This window comes from Podarcis muralis, chromosome 3 (assembly GCF_964188315.1).
Source record: "Podarcis muralis chromosome 3, rPodMur119.hap1.1, whole genome shotgun sequence".
Classification (NCBI taxonomy): Eukaryota; Metazoa; Chordata; class Lepidosauria; order Squamata; family Lacertidae; genus Podarcis; species Podarcis muralis.
Window position 1 is genome coordinate 992,295 of NC_135657.1, and position 18,359 is coordinate 1,010,653.

Here is an 18,359-nt window from a genome sequence, read left to right on the forward strand (position 1 = left end):
ATTACGGGCGAAATAAGCCCAAATTCTTATGCCTCTTTCCCGCTCTATCTTTACTGTGGGTTGACCGTACGAAGCTGTATTCCCTATTCCTTTCAATGGCTGCGTTCTACCCAATCAGAACCATGCATTCGCTTTGCAGAGCTGGCTCAGCGAGCAATAAACTTGGATCTTCTGCAGCTTGCTCCTGTCTCCAGCTGAGCTCATTTTCTTCCACAGGGACCCGCGGACTTAGTCCGACGAGCTAGGTGGCAGAGTAGCCCCGCACCCAGATTTTAGCCGTACCAGCATCATCAGCTTCCTTTGGACCCCGCTGCCCCCAGCATGGGATAGATGACGAGGGAGGCAGCTTGTTTTCAGGGAAGCAGCTGATGGTTTTCTTCCTGCTTCTCTATAGACCCAATTCCACAGGGACAAGAAACAGGAGTGTGGGGGAGAACCCCCATTCCCCACCAGTCATTAGACTGGATCTCCCACTGCCTCAACCACTGGCCATGATGCTCAGTCATCCCCCCCCCCCCCAAATACTAGGCTTTGCCCTAAAAAGCAACTTATAAATATGTTTAATATTAAAGAACTGGGGCCAAGCCCAGCAAAAAAGGTCTCACAGCAAAGAGAAATCATCGAAGCACAGCATGTAACCAAAGATATTTCCTTTATTGCACATGACAAAAGCCGCACACCATTGTCATGACAGGGTCCCATCACCTCTGGAAGTCTGGCTGCACCAAGGAGAGAAATGTAATTGGGGCAAAGCAGCCAGATCCCAAGTCCCCACATGGGTCTGGCAACTGACGCAGCACCTGCTGAGCAGGAGCTGCTGCTTCTGACCCACTATTTCCCACTGTGCCCTCCCAAATAAGGGCTCGTCCTTATGCCTGGCTGGGAGAGAGGAGGGCAACTCAAGGTATTCAGGGCATGCTGGGAACAGGGTCACAACACAGACTTCAAGGCCACACACAGGCCCTGGGAAGAGACCAAGGAGTGGGCATTACAGAAGGCGAAAGAGAGACCCCAACTAAGCTAGTTTTCCTTCAAGCCAGGAGGTGGCACAGTTGTTCTTTATGGAACTTGCAAGAGGAGTGGCAGCCCTTCCTTGAGAGGTGGGATCTACCAGCCTAGCTGACCAGCCCTCTCTCCCCTCCGCCCTGTTCCTCCTCTCTGGGCCCTGCAGTCATGAGCGCTCCCTGCTGCATAATATGAGCTCTCCCCTCCTGGGTCCACGATAAGGCAAAGGCAGCTCTTTGGGGGAAGGCGAAGACTCACAGTCACCTGAGAGAAGGGGGCAGCTTAACGGCTCGGGGAAATGCCCCCAGAGCCTCTGCTCAGGCCACAGGGTGCTGGGTGGGAGACTGGCAAGGTGGGTCCCAGGCAGGCACCAGCCCTTGAGACTGGCTGGAGCTGCCAGGGGCAGTTGGAGGAGCCGCAGAGAAAAGGCTGAGGGCAGCAGCAGCAGCAGCAGGCGCTCCATGCACAGAGGGATAGGGAAGGGGGTCACTGCCCCAGCAACCTATTTATTTGGGGTAACAGCACTGAACGTAGGATACAGAAAGTGCTTGCCCACCGATGGGCAGAGGGGCCGCTTCCTGGGTGTGCACTGCTGCCTCCCGCCCGGTGCAGTCCATCAGACAGGCAGCAGACAACTGGCTTTTTCAGCAAGGCTGGAGTGGAGACAAAGAACGACCGCACAGTGGGTGGGGAGCTGGGAGGCTTCCGGCCTGCTGGGCTTCAGCGGCAAGTCAGAGGTGGAGGCTGCCCCTCGCTTTGTTCCTCTGCCCGCGGAACAGTGAGTTGGCACATCCTGCTGCCAGCAGCAATGGGAGAGCAGTGACCCAGACCTCACGCCCAGCTCCTGAGCCCTGGGCCTTGCCTAGTGCCCGGAGACAATGGCCAGAGCCCAGTCTCTGATGGCCACGGTGGTGTCTTGCAGGTACGTCCAAGAGGAATGGCTGAGGCTGGTCACATGTTTCCGCAAGCACTCCCAGGACCCTTCGCCACTGGAGGAGAGAGCAGAGGGTGAGCATGCATGCTTCGAGGCCTCCTGGACATGCCTTGTTTTGTCTCCAAGCAGTTTGGACCCCCACCCGGGAACCTGAAGTGGGTTCCCCCTCCCCATTCGGTGCTCTTCTATTCCTACTTCTCTTCCGCAGTCAAGCAGCCCCTGCTGCCTGCTTTGTGTGGCACCAAGGATTCTGTGCGCAGACCATACTCACTTGCAGGAAGCCACCCAGAGTTTCCAGGCCCCCTCCAGGGACCCAGCAACGTAGTCCACAGCAGGCAGGAAGTAGTTCCGCATGAGGAAAAGCAGCAGCTCCTTGAGGTATTCCGCCCCCTGCAGCACAGAATCTGGAACCCGGGTCTGGAGCTGGCAGAGAAGAGGAGGCGGCTCAGCCAGGCTCAAGTGCCAGCCCTGCCCTTGCTAGGCAGAGAATCTGTGGCTGGCCAGACACACCCTAGAAACTGGAACACTCCTAGCTAGAAGGCGGGCAGGGCCCAGATCCCTGTTCCTCAATTAGGGACAGGCCACAGTTCCTTTTGATTCATATGCCAAAGAGAACAGGGTGGCCACCAGCAGATGGGGAACCATAAGCACAGGTCCAGATCCCCTTAAGGAACTTACAGGGAAAAAGGACCCAGGGATGGGGTGGGAAAGAGAAAGGCAGGCAGGCAGGCGGACAGACCCTGAAAATACTGGGAGCAATATTTGGCTTCTCTGCAAAGGGAGCTCAGGTCAAGGGCCTTCAGCTGCCACTGCCGCCACCTCCTCACAGCTTCTGCCCGTTCTTGCTACTCAATGGAGTGGCGGATACCTCTGCAGCTGTATTTCCTCAGCGGCACTGCCCACATACGCAGAACTGGGGCCTATGGACCCAGGTGAATGGGCCGATGCAGAGGGTGCTTGCCAGTGAATTGGCTTTCCCACCCTCCAGCTTAGCAGATAAATGGTTGATGGCCTAGAGAGGTTAAAACCAGCCCAAAACAAAGACATCGCTTGACAGTTCACAGCCTGGCTCTGAAAGTGGGGCAACCATCTGCCTGGCTCATTCTCGGCACAGAACTCTGCCTTGCCTCGTCTGCTGCTGACCCCCTTAAGAGGAGGCAATGATCAGATGCCTCTTTTGGGAAGTCCACTGTCAGGGCTTGCATCTCACTACCACCTTCAACAACCCTCTCCGCTGATGCCCGCCTCTCTCCTTTGACACCCCAACCCATCTCGCCTTCCCTGCCTCCGGCGAGCCCCACCCTTACCCATTCGATGAACCTGGGGAGGTTGTCACTGAGCCAGGTGAGTTGAGCTGAGCACTTCCCAGAGATATAGGCGGCCGTTTCGTTTGTCTTTGCCCACACCAGCTCCAGGTTGGGTCCCAGCACGGTGGCCACGCGAGAGTAGTAGAGAGGCATGTTTGCTTCCAGCCAGCTGCAAGGAACAAGGGGCGGCAGCAGGATGAGACCCTGGCAACAGGCTCCCTCCCAAGGGCCGCCCAGAGGGAAAGCGCTCTTCTGCGCTGGTCCCCCTTGAAGGGAGGGGGCCTCCCTGCCGAAGGAGCACCAGCGCAAACCACTGACCTGTACCCTTCCCCAGAGAAGTGGGAAACTCTGCTCCAGGCTTGCTGAGATGCGGAGAGGATGCCAGAAGAGCGGAGCACCTGAGCCGAGGCAGAAGCTGGAAAACACAACATGCTCCCCTGAGTGGGCTGCTGACATTGTGTCAGCGATGAAAGCATTGCTTTGACTGGGCTTGATTCATTGACAATAATTTCTGATTAAATCCCATAAGCCTCTGCATCTCTGCCCATTTTCTCTACTGTTCATTTTCTCTGCCTGACAGGCACGTATAAGCATTCTAAACACAGACTGGTTGCTTCACCAGGCCTCCTGAGCCATAAAGGTAGAAGGTAGCTGTGATGTAACTTTGATGTAGTTTGTTAATCTTTAGGTAGATCTTAAGGGCCAGGAAGTTGGAGATGGTAAATACTACCTGTCCTTCCTTTCCTGTTTACTGTTGTTTATGACCTTTGGAGTTTCCCAAAAGCATTCCTCCTTGATTCCTATTTTATTTACTCTGAACTATGTATGCATGCTCAAGTAGGAAATAGTTTCTTTGTAGTTACAAGGATTTCTCTGATCTGACTTTATCCCACGTGGGGATGTTTTTGAAATGCTCAGAGGACATCTGATTGGTTCTTACAAGCGCTGCGCTAAAAGTTCTTTTGTTATTAAAGGGACCTGGGCCAGGATGTGACAGAGGATTATTCGCACTGCCTCCCAGAGTCTTGCTGGCCAAGCCTCGTGTGCATTTTATTAATCAGGGTCCAATCTTTCCTTGCCCTTGGAACGCAACACCTCCCTTTCCTCCAGGGGCAGAGCCTCACCTTCAAAGGAGCCATGAGTCCTGATGTCATGCATTAGGAACCCCGCAGTGAATACCAAGGCGACCAGCAGCAGCCGAGCCCAAGGAAGGCCACTGGCTTTCATCTTCAGCAGCAGGTTCTGAAGGGGAAACACAAAGAGAGGAAACAGGTAGGAGAATCTCCGGGATGCAGATGGCTAGCCCACCGGGTCCCCCACCCACCCATCCCCAAGGATGGAGATTATTCTGGATCCTTTGCTGTCGCTTGAGGTGGCCTCAGTGGTCCAGAGTGCCTTCCATCTGTGGCCCAGCTGTGCCCCCATCTGGACAGGGACAGCCTAACTTCTGTTGTCTATGCCCTGGCAACCTCTACGTTAGATTACTGCAATACGTTCTACGTTGGGCTGCCTCTGAAGACGGTTCAGCAACTTCAGCTAGTGCAAAATTGGGCAGCCTGGTTGCTCACCGGGGCAAGACGGTTTGAGCATATTACATTGATCCTGGTCCGACTGCACTGGCTGCCAATTCAAAGTGCTGGTTTTGACGTATAAAGTCTTAAAAGGCTCAGGATAGCAATACCTCAAGGACCGCCTCTCTCCATATGAACCAAGCCGGACCTTGAGATCATCCTGCGAGGCCCTTCTTTGTGTAATTTCTTCAAGGAAAGTCCAGAGGGCAGCAACACAAGAAAGGGCCTTTTCTGCGGTGGCTTCCCATTTGTGGAATGCTCTCCCCAGGGACGTTCGGCTGGTGCCTTCATTATACACCAGGCAAAAACACCCGACACCCTTTGAAATGTGTTGTGGGAGGAGAGATTTGGGGTTTGTTTTTCTTCCTGTTCTTATGGTGTACTTTGTGTTTTTATACTATAATTTTATGTTCTGAACTGCCCTGAGATCTACAGATGGAGGGAGGTATACAAACTGAATAAATAATAACAATACCTTGCAGGCAGCTCTGCAAGCTGCAACATCCTGTTCGCTGTTTGGTCCTTTCATGCTCAGTTCCTCGTTCGTGACTTTGAACGAATGAACTGTTTCCTGTAAAGATTTCCGCACCTGGAAGAGAAACGGTCCACAAACACCGCCACAAAGCCACAGGTGAGCCTTGGACCACACCGGGATGGTTGCAACCCAACAGAAGCAGCAGGAATGGGGGGGGGGTGATGAAGGGCCAGACAGCCAGGTGCTCTGTTGCCCTCCCCACTCCCCTCACCTGTCGGGGGCCTTGCCTCTCTGCACCCCACCCTTGAGCCCAGGGTGGATAAAAATCAATGTTTTCTTTTAACCCCCCCTTTTTTTTATTTAAATCAGATTTTTAAAATAAAATGCTTTTGGAGGAAAAATCTTTTTAAAGATAATTTTCTATTTAAGTTACATTTTAGTCCAAAGGCTATTCAAAGGATTTGTTTTAAGTTTTTCATGTGTACTAAAACTCAGTCAGTCTAAGTTTTCTTTAAAAAAAAATAATTGTTTAACCACATCAGTTAACAAACATGGATACATATGCTATAATGTTATTGTTTTAGTTAAATAAATGGTTTAAATTGTTATTAAGGAAATGATTGTTTTTCTCCTTCCAATAAAGTACAGCAGAAAAGTTGTCCAAATATAAACAGTTAACTTATTAAACCTCACAATAATTTCATAATTATCTGTCTATGTATTTCTAACAGTATAACCAAATCAGTAATTTTTGATAGAATTGCAAAAACTACTCTGAAAATTTATTATTCCAAAAATGAAACCTTCATCTGGTTGTAGATATTAAGAGTATACCAGCAAGGAGTCGTCTTTCAGTAAAAAAAATAATAATTAAATCAAGCCTTACTGACTAGCGATTTAAACTGATTTGATTTAAATCCAATCCCCCCTGCTTGAGCCCCACTCAAGCCAGATGGACACCTCCCAGGCCCTGCTCTGAACCCGATGCAAACTATGGAGAACGTGGGCAGCAGCAGGATCCCTTTCAGAGTTCAAACTCATCCTGTCCATGCAGCTCATGGGGGATAGAAAACCTCAGAAACAAAACAGAACTAGCAGGAAGCACAAGCTGTGATGAGCTGGAACGACTGAACCTTAGCAATGGAGCAGCCTTTGGGGATGGACTGCTGCCTAGCACTGGCCTGGACAGGTAGACAGGCCATTAATTCATCCGTGTTGTCTACCCCTAGCGTACAAACTACTGCTTCAAGCAAGAGGCAGGAGCCACAAACCTTTTTGGAAGTGCTGTCCCAGGTCTGCACAAAGTGATTCAGGAGCAGGCTGGGAAAACAAAGCAAAGGCATTAGCTCAAGGATCTCTGCAGAGCCTGGCCTGTTTTTTGAGTTTGGATTTGATATCCCGCCTTTCACTCCCTTTAAGGAGTCTCAAAGCGGCTAACAATCTCCTTTCCCTTCCTCCCCCACAACAAACACTCTGTGAGGTGAGTGGGGCTGAGAGACTTCAAAGAAGTGTGACTGGCCCAAGGCCACCCAGCAGCTGCATGTGGAGGAGCGGGGAAGCGAACCCAGTTCCCCAAATTATGAGTCCACCACTCTGAACCACTACACCACACTGGCTCACTGTTGCATGCACCTTCCCAAAGAGAGACACCCCACTGCTCTCCCTGCAAAACAGGGGAGGCTCCTCCGCTCCCTGACGGACTTTGCGTCATTTCACCACGAGGGCTCGAAGCACAGCCTTTCCAAAAAGTTCAAGCGGACGTTCAACCACCACGATTGTAAGCAGGATTGGTATCCTGCAGGTTTCCAAACCATCAAGCAGGGCATGCAGTGGGGAAGCATCCCTGCCGAGTCTCACCTTGACTGTGGGAGGTGTTTGATGTAGAGCTGCCTCCAGACATTGAAGCTGAGGGGATCCAGGCGGAGGCCTTCGGCCAGGCAGTTGAGCAGCTGTACGGGACAAAAGCAGAATTGGTCCCAGGAGTCTAATGGCCAAACAGCAGCAGCCACAGGACTGAAGACTTCAAGATAGCGAGGCAGATTTATGACATTCCTTGTGCCCCACTTATTGATCCCAATTGGGGTCAGGAAGGGGTGCCTTCCCTACAGCCTCCCCTCTTTCTGGAACTGCCTTTGGGGTGAGCCCTCCTTCCTATTCTGGCTCTCAGTGCTGCATTAGGAGGCCCAAAGAGGTTCCTCCCCATCTAATGGTTCCAGACAGAGAGAAAGGAGGCTATAGTTCAAAGCAGTGGGGTTGGGTGTCACAGAGTGTGTGTGTGTGTGTGTGTGTGTCTATCTGAAAGCATCATTTGGCTGCTGCACACCTGTCTCTGCAGCAGAGGGAGAGGGAGGGAGCCATTCATCGCTCGCACCTGCATAGCACACAAAATGCCCCAGCTTCCATCCCTGGCACCTCTGTCTGCCCAAGACAAAGCCAGAGTCGGCAATGCACCTAACGCCAAGTCGTAAGCACCTGCCTTGAACTGCCCTGGGCTCTGATTCAATGATACTGTGGCCCTGTTAAAAGCAGCTGTAGTCAACCGCATGGATGCCAATCAATTATATTTGCAAAAATCTGCACCTCAGCAATAGCCATGGTTCCCAAGCTAAAACATGTTTTCCTTGTTTTTTAGATCATTAATAGGACATTTAATTCCTCCAGAAGAGATGGGAAATTGAAGGCTGCCACATTAGCTACAAACAAAACTAGTTTGCTTGCATTCCAGTCTCTCGGGGGCTGAGGGAGGGTCCTGCACCTTTCCAGTCTACCTGGATTCCAACCCACACTTTGGCAGCCCAGCAAGGGGGAGAGAAAGGGGACTGGAAGAGCCAGGAAAACCCTGGGGCTGAGCCTCCCAAGGAGGGCCCAGCAGACACCCCCTCCTATTTCAGAGAGAGAGAGAGACGCCCAGTTTATCAGAAGAACTGCCGCCCATGGGTTTGGCACTGGGGGGAATTAACACCCAAAATAGATCCTCTGACTCAACAAACTGGGGGAACCTTTTCATCCAGAGGTTTTAAACTCCTCAGTCTAGCTCAGTTGTTGTCTAAATGTGGCAGCCCCACTAGATGCTCGAGGAAGGCCACCCCCCCTTCTGCCCCCTCCTCACCTCTTTCTGCATATCAGAGGGGCAGCTGGGCAGGGCTCTGGAGAGGAAGGAAGGGAAGTAGGTGTGCAGCGTGGTCTCAGGCTTAGCCCCAAAGGCCAGGACTTTCAGGCGGGGATACAACTGGCGCAGCTGCTCCTGCAGGCTGGGGAGAAAGAACGTTTGCTGCATACGAACTGCTGTATTTTTACATGTGCACACACAGTTCTGCCTGGATTTTATATAAATAGTTGTATCTGTTAATACTGCCCTAAACTATACAGCGAATACATTTGCATCCTCTGGAAGAAACGCACAGCTTGTACAGTTACTGTTGGGGGCCTGAGTTCAACATTTTATTTTAAATTTGGCTTGAGCCAGTTCGTAACCTGTTGTGTAAACTAGAAGCGTCAATTTGAAAGCTATTAAAGTATCAAAACTGAACTCTAACCGTAACACCAGTTGAATTCTATGCTAACAGCAGGGTTTTTAAAATGCTGCCTAAACTACCAAGGGTTTAGGTTAGGAAAGGAAACTTGCTCAGATGTGAGGCAGCCTGCAGAAAAAAGGCTTTTCTGTATCTCCCTGTTATTCACTTCATGTATGAACTGCTTCCTAGGAAACATCTCAAAGCAACTGAAAAACAATTTCTGTGCAAACAGAGGCACTCCAAAGTGGGCACGACCCCCCCCCCAGTCTCCCCAGGAATGGGGTGGGGCTCTAACTCTTCCCCTACATGCACTGTGAGCCGGTCTCCCTTTAGGTGTCATACCTGGGGGATAGAGAGTTGTTGGGCATGAAGGCAAAGTCCATGAGAGGGAAGAAGTCTTTGGGTCCTATCATACCAAAGCCTTTGGTCAAGTTGGGATGCATCCTGCCAAGGAAAAAGCAACGCCTGTCAGCTGGGGAAAGCCACTCCCACTTCATTACAAACTCCGCCTCCGCTCCCCGTGCTGGAACAAGGGCCTCCACAGGCCTACCTCGAAGGGCTATACTGCAGGAAAACCAAACCTGCCCTGTTTGTGCCCACCATCCCTGGCTGACTTCCTCTTGCTGTTGAACCCAGGAGCACCCCAGGCTGCCCCTTCCAGAGGCCGCCTTCCAGACATGAGAACCCAGGGCATGCAGCACAGCTGCCTTTTGGGATCCAGCAGCAGTTTACTGGCCCACACCCAACCCATCTGAACCTCCAAGCACTGCTCTGACTCCTTAACTGCCTCTCCTGATTCTGATGGAACCGAGAGATAGAGCTGAGTGTTATCTGCATATTGAGGACACTTTGCTCCAAATCTCCCTATGACAGCTCCCAGAGGCTTCAGAGATGTCAAATCGCACGGGGGGGGGGGGGGAGACTTGGAACCCTGCTGAATAAACAAACAAACAAACAAACAAACAAACAAGGACATGGCAACTCACAACAGCAGCCGATCCAGGTAGGCAATGGCGTAGGGGGAGAGAGATTTGATTCCCAGAACAGGGAACATAATGCCGAGCCACACTGTGGAGAAAAGAGTTGGGAGAGCAGCAGCGTTACATTTCTGCCCTTGCCTTCGTTCGAGGATGGAGCTCAGGGCTGCTGAGCTTCAGAAAGGCAGCTGCTCCATGTGCCTTCAGGCCACGCAACATGCTCTTGAGCCACACCACCAGAGGGTCTGGGGCAGGCTGAGAAGAGGGCATCACCGTTCAAGGGGCTGGAGCAGCTCCTTCTAGCTTCTGATCAGCCCTCCCCCCCCCCCATATCATTTTTATTAAGTCTCCAAAAATATTCCAAAGTGTTTATCATCATATACATTAAAAAAAGGAAAAGGTTGCTGCCACCCTCACCTTTAAGTCCTTCTGTAAGATCAGTAAACCCAGCTTGACCCAAGGCCCACATGATCGTGAGACATTTGGCCGGACGGCTTTGATGGGAGCTCAGCAGCTCAAGATACTGAAGTGGAAAAGGGAAAGACGGCAGGATTAACTCTCGGCACAGAGCCCAGTGGGAAAGGGGGCCAAAGCGACAATGCTCCCTCGCAAGCAGCGGGAGCCTTCTAGCACAGAACATCAGCTCCTGACCTCTCTGGGATATGAGATGTGAGGGACTGAAGCTGGGACTCCCAGCACAGGGAAAGGGGGGTCGGGGAGGGAGGGGCCCTGTTTCATGCGCATGCAGGGCAAGAGTATGCTTTCCTGTTCCGCAGATGATAGCTTCCACTTTTACTACCTGTCTCAGTAAAATATACCAGGAACTTTGGGAAACCTTGGTACCTTGGAGAGGGACAGAGGGCTGCCTCTCCAGGTTAGACGGGGCAACTGCAGCTACCCACCTTGCTCAAGTTCATGGTGGCAACTTTAGGCCTGTCCATCAGCATGGCCTGAATGCAGATCCTGTAGCCGTGCAGGGAGTCCCCTGAAAGACAAGGATGGCGAGGAAGACTGTGAGGGCTCTTCAGCCTGGGGCCCAGAGCCCTTGCACGCCACAGACTCCATCACACACTGGGCTCCTGGCAAATCTATGTGGCTGCTGTGGGATCAGAGCGGGAGGAGAGGAACAGAGGCCCACCTGGGCATGCGTGTCCCCCTGGTGTCCCGCTTCACTCAATACAATATAGAGTGGCAGAAGCAACAGCTTTAGAGCCCATAGTCCTTGCTGTGGCCCCCAATCCTCTTCCAGGAAATGACCCAATCCCCTCTTGAAGTCCCCTATAAGAACACAGCCAGCACCATGCTTGTTCACTAATGTAGGTCTGACTTTAATTTGCTGCCTCTCACCCAATTATCTTGCTGGCCCATGGAGCCAGAGTACAGAACTGCAGGGTTGGGACCTCACATGTCATCTAGTCCAACCCCCTACAATGTAGGTATCGCAGCTGGCACCTCTTTCCCCCTTGGGGTCCCCTCAGGTCTCCACCCCACACACCTCCGCCCTGCTGCTCCCCATCTTTCAATACCTCACCACAAAAGTCACAGCTTCACCAGAGGCTTTTCACCTCCTTGCTGCAGCCTTTAGGGTAACAGCATTAAGAATTAGGTGGGTGTGAAATCAGGTTTGTTCACAACCTCAGTGGGCAGCCCTGGTCACTTTTAGTGCCACTTCCAGCACATAAACTGCCTTGAGGTACATGCAGCACCCACCAGGGCCCTGTGTACAAATACAGTGGTACCTCTAGTTGTGGACACGATCCGTTCCGGGGTGCCATTCGCACCCCAAAAAGTCTGCAACTAAAGTGGCACTTCTGCGCAAGCACAGAGTGTGATAGAGCGCTTCTGTGCATGCGGTGAAACCCAGAAGTATACACAACCCGAAAAGCCACAACATTAAGCAAACGCAACAAGAGGTATGACTGTAGTTTCCCTCAACTGCTCTCTGCCCTCAAGGGAGCACGTGTGGCAGAACCTTTGACCCAACGGCTGGTTTACTGGGCTGCACTTCACACTCACCAGGAGTCTTGTCCAGCTCTTGCAACATTGTGTAAATACAGTGGTCAAAGAAAAGCTCCAGGACACCCGCCGATTTCGACAGCAAAGACTTGATGGTGCTCCTCAGCTCTTTGTTCACAAGGCAGTAGGGATAGTCTGCAGCCAAAAGTAAGGTGGCAGTGTGAAGGAAGGGCTGGCTTTCGTTAGCCCTCACTGCTGCAACAACTTTCCCATGAGTAAAGCACAGGTGGGAAGCCACATCCCTAAACAGCAGAGCAGTTCAAAACTGCGGCTTCAGCAGACTCTCGGGGAGCCCCAGTTCAGAATTCTACCTTGGCAGCACAAGGATAACGTGGAGAGAACTGTGCAGAGGTGACTGGCCTGCCCTACGAGAACCAAACCAGGCACAGCTGCTTCTTCACCAGCGCAAAGCCAGAAGCCAATGCTGAAGCCACCTTGCCAGAGCTCTAAAGTCGACCACAATTCAAATATTGGTGAGTCTGTCAAGGGGTCCTGGGTTTTGGAGCAGAGATACATTCTGATCAGGAGGACGAGTATAAGAGCCCTTGGAATGAAAAGGAAATAAGCGACCACCAAAGTCTGCAAGGCCCCAGCCCAGGATGCTGCCCAACTGCCAAAGCCAGCCTCTTCATCCCTGTGGAGTCGGGAAGAGCATCTTTGGATCTTCTGGCCTCTGCCCTGCTGCCAAACGCCACTGGGAAATGCTGAAGACAAAGGCAGCATTGTGAAGCCACGCTGGGAGCATTCGGCACCTGACACCCTTCGCAAGCCAAAGCAGCAGACTCTGCCCATAACACCCCTGCTTGGCTTCCAGCTACTTGGCATATTGGCAGGAAAGAGAGGAGCTGCTTTTCACCCTCCCTTGGGTCAGAAAAGGGCGAGAAAGGCATTCTGAGCAGGAACTGAACATGCCGTGGTTATGAGACTTGCTTCTCTAAGCACAAGCTCAGAGGGAATGGCTGGGAGGAGACCTCGCCCCGCCCCCTCTCTCTCTCCTGGGCTTTTCCCTGCCCAGGCCAAATCAGGCAGCCAAGCCCACATTCCTCATCCAGGAGGCACAAAAAAGTCTGTGTGACAGAGTGTAGGACACATCATCAGCAACCCTGAGAATTTATCTTCTTTTAAAAGGAGTAAGAAAGAAACCACCAGTGTGTTTTCAGGTATATGAAGAAGTGAGACTCTGGTTTAGAATTCAAGGGGTCACAACCCATACAACCCTCTCCTTGCCTGCAAAAACTCTGTTGCTGGTGTCACTGCTGCACAAAAATGTCAGGTATTACTTTTGTTTCTGCAGTCCTCCAAAAACAGAGAACAAATTTCCAAATTCTAAAGAACAAGATTCCTAGCAAAACCATACAAATCCATGCAGCATTCAAATGCTGGCAATTTCCCACCCAATTTACAAGCGTGAGGTTTTCTAACTGCAGAATTCAAAATCCTGCTGACAGGAGCTTACTCACGTTTCTCCCTCTGTGATCACTGAACTAGAAAGTCTGAATGTTGTGCAAGCAGCTGCCAAGGCCCCAAACCAAGCCCACAGCAGGACAGGTGCTCTGGGTGTTCAAGCGAGCAAGATGGCCTCTCTCTCTCTCTCTCAGACACACGCACAACTGATAGAAAGGCACTTTCCAAGGCAACACTTACCATGAGGGTGCTGGCTGAGGGTGGGGTCGCTCTTTGGAGCTTGCAGCTTGTAGTTCAGATATCCAGCCAGGTCTTTGACCCACACAGAAGGATTCTCGGGGAACATGCTCAAGCTTTTGTCCAGCTCCTTCTGGAGTTCTGACAAATCAAGCTGGGGGTGGGGAAGAGTTAGCTGAGCTGCTGCAAAGGGAAGGCCCACCCCTCCCCACCTTAGCAGGGCACATTTGGGCTGTTTCTGGAACCACAAACGGAAGTGGCTGCCCCTCAGGCAAGGAGTCCCACCTCAACTCCATTGGCCCCCAAGGGAAAGAGGAAGCTGTCTTATCCTGTCTGTCCATCTGCCCTCTTTGGCAGTCGCTCTCCAGGGTCTCAGGCAGAGAAAGATGTTTGACATGATCATTTAGCTTGAGGTGTCGGGGATTAAACTTTCAGCATGCAGGAGAAATGCTCCACTGCTGGTTCCTTCAAGGGTCAGTCAAATGACTGGACCCTGCCTCTCCTTTAGAGGTCATGACCTATCAGCCAAAGGCTCTTTCTCCAGCATCCCATCCATGCACCAAGTGGAGAGCCCATTAAATGTTCAGAAGGACTGTCAGCTGCTTGCCCCCTCCCCTAGGCAAGGGGGGAGAGGGAGGCAGTGGGTCCCTAGAGCACTGCTTGCTTGCTTGCTTCCCTCCTTCTGCAGCTTAAAGCTGGTCCCTAGTCTACATGAACGAGAGATGCATTTTCTGTACTTCACCTTCCAAATTCTAGGAAAAGACACAGGAAGGAGGCAACACATTTCCAGCTCGTATATTGAGGAAGGCAAAGTTTAGGACTCCCCCTCCAAAATAAAAAAAATACACAAGTTGCCTTTTTAGACTATTACTATTTATTCTGAAGCTAAAGGCTGTGCATGAGGTAGACACCAGCATCAATGCAAAGGCTGGCGAAAGGCACAGTCCCTTCATGGAAACAGTTCAAAGAACAGTCCTAGATACCTGGGATGAGGAGGAGACCTTTCTGCACATATTGACAACTCGTGGTTTCTTCTAAAGTTCCTTTCTCTAGCTAGGTGAAACAGCCAGCATAGCAATTCTGGATACTTTTTAGGAATGATGGCCTGCCTCCTCATCAAAAGAAACTCAAGGCAGCTGACAAATCAAGACAGTATTTAAAACGATGGGGTGGGCGCTGCTGGAGAAGAAGCCCTGGAGCAGGACAGCCCCGCCGGCCTGGATGGAGCAGAGAAGGACGGGAGCATTTCCGCCGGCCTCGCCCTAGTCCAGGCATAGGCAAACTCGGCCCTCCAGATGTTTTCAGACTACAATTCCCATCATCCCTGACCAGCGGTCCTGCTAGCTAGGAATGATAGGAGTTGTAGTCTCAAAACATCTGGAGGGCCGAGTTTGCCTATGCCTGCCGTAGGCAGACCTCGCCATGGGCAGAGAATAGGTTAAGGAAGGGGGCTGGGGGCCCATCGGCCACCCGGCGCAGCTTGTCCTGCCCCCCTCCGGTCCCCCATGACCTCCCGTGGCTTCTCCGCAGCTGCCGTCCCGGGCAGGCAGCAGCGCCCACAGATCCCCCTTCCTGCCAGCCACTCACCGCCTTGAGCGCGTCCTCCAGGCTGCGGAAGCGGCCCTGCTTGGGCGCCTGGTCCCCACCGGGTGGAGCCTTCTTGCCACTCTTGCCGCCGCCGGCTGGGGCCTTCCTGGACGCTGGCTGCCCTGGCATAGGAGGTGGAACCTCATCTTTGCTCTGCTGCCGCCGCCGTCCAGACGTCACCGCTGCCTTGTCCAGGCGCAGCTCCAGGAGGCTCTCTGGCACGGCCGAGGGAGCTGCGGGCCCAGAGCAGAGAGAGCCGTCACAGGCTGAACGCGCAGCTGCCCCCGCCCCCTGCCCTGGGGTATAATATTAATATAATAATAATAATTTATTATTTATACCTCGCCCATCTGGTTGGGTTTCCCCAGTCTCTCTGGGTGGCTTCCAACAAAGTATTAAAATACAATGGTCTGTTAAACATTAAAAGCTTCCCTGAACAGGGCTGCCTTCAGATTTCTTCTAAAGGTCAGATAGTTGTTTATTTCTTTGATATCTGATGGGAGGGTGTTCCACAGGGTGGGTGCCACCACTGAGAAGGCCCTGTGCCTTGTTCCCTGTAACCTCGATTCTTGCAGGGAGGGAACTGCCAGAAGGCCCTCGGAGCTGGACATCAGTGTCCGGGCTGAACGATGGGGGTGGAGACGCTCCTTCAGGTCTACTGGACCGAGGCCGTTGAGGGCTTTAAAGGTCAGCACCAATAATAATAATAATAATAAATTTGTTATTTATACCCCACCCATCTGGCTGCATTTCCCCAGCCACTGTGGGTGGCTTCCAACAAAACACTAAAATACAGCAACCTATTAAACATTAATAGAATATTAAAAAGCACAATAAAACATCAAACATTAAAAGCTTCCCTGAACACGGCTGCCTTCAGATGTCTTTATGCCTTTGACATCTGATGGGAGGGCATTCCACAGGGCGGGGGCCACCACCAAGCCCCTCTGTCTAATTCCTGTAACTTGGCTTCTTGCGGGAACCGCCAGAAGGCCCTCGGCGCTGGACCTCAGTGTCCAGGGAGGTGGAGACGCTCCTTCAGTTCTACTGGACCAAGGCCGTTGAGGGCTTTAAAGGTCAGCAATAATAATAATAATAACAATAATAATAATAATAATAATAATAATAAATTTGTTATTTATACCCCACCCATCTGGCTTGGTTTCCCCAGCCACTCTGGGCGGCTTCCAACAGAATATTAAAATACAGTAGTCCATCAAAGATTACAAGCTTCCCTAAAGAGGGCTGCCTTCAGATGTCTTCTAAAAGTCAGATAGTTCTTTATTTCCTTGACATCTGATGGGAGGGCGTTCCACAGGGTGGGTGCCACCACCGAGAAGGCCCTCTGCCTGTTTCCCAGTAGCCTTGCTTCTCACAGGGAGGGAACCGCCAGAAGGCCCTCGGAGCTGGACCTCCGTGTCTGGGCTGAACGATGGGGGTGGAGACGCTCCTTCAGGTCTACTGGACCGAGGCCGTTGAGGGCTTTCAAGGTCAGCACCAATAATAATAATAATAATAATAATAATAATAATAAATTTGTTATTTATTCCCTGCCCATCTGGCTGGGTTTCCCCAGCCACTGTGGGTGGCTTCCAACAAAACACTAAAATACAACAACCTATTAAACATTACAAGCTTCCCTCAAGAGGGCTGCCTTCTGATGCCTTCTAAAAGTCAGATAGCTCTTTATTTCCTTGACATCTGCTGGGAGGAGGCGCCACCACCGAGAAGGCCCTCTGCCTGGTTCCCTGTAACGTGGCTTCTCGCAGGGAGGGAACCACCAGAAGGCCCTCGGCGCTGGACCTCAGTGTCCAGGGAGGTGGCGACGCTCCTTCCGGTCTCCTGGGCCCTTTCAGCCCCGCCCTCGGTGAGGGTAGCCTGCCGCGGGCCCGGGAGGCTCGACGCCGCACTCACCGCCCAGCGCCTTCCGCCCCGAGGGGCCTCCTCCTCCTCGGCCTCCTCCTCCGGCGGCGCCCCTCCGGCCGGGCTTCCCCACCACCTCCCAGCGGCCCAGCACCGCCGCCGCCATCGCGCCCAACCGCCGCCTCAGCCGCCTCAGCCGGAGAGGCCCGCCGAAGCCGCGGGCGGCGCGCATGCGCCAGGGCGGGCGGAGGCGGGACCTGGCGCGGCTCCCCCAGGCGCCGATTGGCCGCGCGGGCGCCCGCCTCCAGCCCGCACGCTCTGCCACGTCCCCGGCCGGGCCCGCCCCCTGGGATCACGTGACGCCGGAGAGAGAGGGAGGGAGGGAGGGAAGGAGAGTCCGCGGAGTTCCGTCCTTCGCCGCTAGGGGCGCTCGGCCCGCGGCTCTCTCCGTTTCCTGGCCTGCAGGTCGCGGCTTTTCTCCCCGCCAGGGGGCGCCCTGCTGCTCTTCGCAACAACCCTGCGAGGGAGGCCAAGGCGGAGATGCTGCGAGAGGACAAGGGAGCAGCAGATGTTCTGAGCCATATTATTATTATTATTATTATTATTATTATTATTATTATTATTATTATTATTATTATTATTTCTGAGCGATATTATTATTGCCACAGCGGCAATAATAATAATAATAATAATAATAATAATAATAATAATAATAATAATAAATTGATTAATAAATTAATAAAACTTACTTATTATTTCTTATTTATACCCCGCCCATCTGGCAAGAATGCTCATTGCCAGAAAATGGAAGGGGGAAAAGACCCCAACAAAGGAGGAATGGCAAGTAAAGTTATTTGAATACATTGAGCAGGCTAAAATGACAGGAACAATCAGGAATTGTTGTTGTTTAGTCTTTTAGTCGTGTCCGACTCTTCGTGACCCCCTGGACCAGAGCACACCAGGCCCTCCTGTCTTCCACTGCCTCCCGCAGTTAGGAATAGAATGAGCCAAAAGTTCACTAAGGAATGGGAGTGTTATAAAAATTACCTAGAAAAACATTGTTTTTCTGATGAAGTCAGACTATCCTCTACCAGGGCCAGGGCCTTCTCAGTGATGGCTCCCACCTGGTGGAATGCTCTGTCCCAGGAGACCAGGGACCTGCAGGATTTAACCTCCTTCCGTCGGGCCTGTAAGACAGAGCTATTCCGCCTGGCCTTTAATTTCAATTCAGCCTGATCTTTTATTCCCCTTCCTTCCCCTTTTATGAAGATCACCCGCTCTGAGACCCCACAGCTAATTTTCCCCTGGCCTCCTCGCTGGCCCAAGTAGGACCAATTCAGCCAGCTAACCCTGGGGATTAACTAATTGATTTTTGATTTTTATTGTCATTCATGTTTTTATACTGTATTTTAAGCTGCTTTTATAATTAAGTGTTTTAAAGTGTTTTAAATTTGTTGTTACTTGCCCC

General features: G+C 51.9%; 1 protein-coding gene across 1 annotated transcript; it reads right to left on the reverse strand.

Moving 5' to 3' along the window:
• Positions 1–635: 635 nt before the first annotated feature.
• TMEM214 (transmembrane protein 214) lies at positions 636–17,099 on the reverse strand. The gene is made up of 17 exons (XM_028725335.2): positions 16,943–17,099; positions 15,029–15,261; positions 13,445–13,595; positions 11,801–11,935; positions 10,687–10,769; positions 10,202–10,307; positions 9,794–9,875; positions 9,150–9,251; positions 8,402–8,543; positions 7,150–7,241; positions 6,564–6,612; positions 5,293–5,406; positions 4,371–4,488; positions 3,565–3,661; positions 3,247–3,415; positions 2,211–2,362; positions 636–1,994 (listed from the first exon to the last, which is right to left on the reverse strand). Exons 1-17 carry the CDS (start codon positions 17,055–17,057, stop codon positions 1,868–1,870), a joined length of 2,067 nt encoding a protein of 688 aa, XP_028581168.2. The 5' UTR covers positions 17,058–17,099; the 3' UTR covers positions 636–1,867.
• Between the last annotated feature and the right edge of the window lie 1,260 nt (positions 17,100–18,359).

Bases quoted from the DNA above. Each gene is read 5' to 3' on its own strand.
- TMEM214 (XM_028725335.2), bottom strand. From the start codon at position 17,057: ATGGCGGCGGCGGTGCTGGGCCGCTGGGAGGTGGTGGGGAAGCCCGGC. The intron at 11,936-13,444 runs GTAAGTGTTGCC...TTTTGGCTGCAG, and splicing joins CCTCAGCCAGCACCCTCATG to ACTATCCCTACTGCCTTGTG. The intron at 7,242-8,401 runs GTGAGGAGGGGG...TGTCCCGTACAG, and splicing joins CCTCTGATATGCAGAAAGAG to CTGCTCAACTGCCTGGCCGA.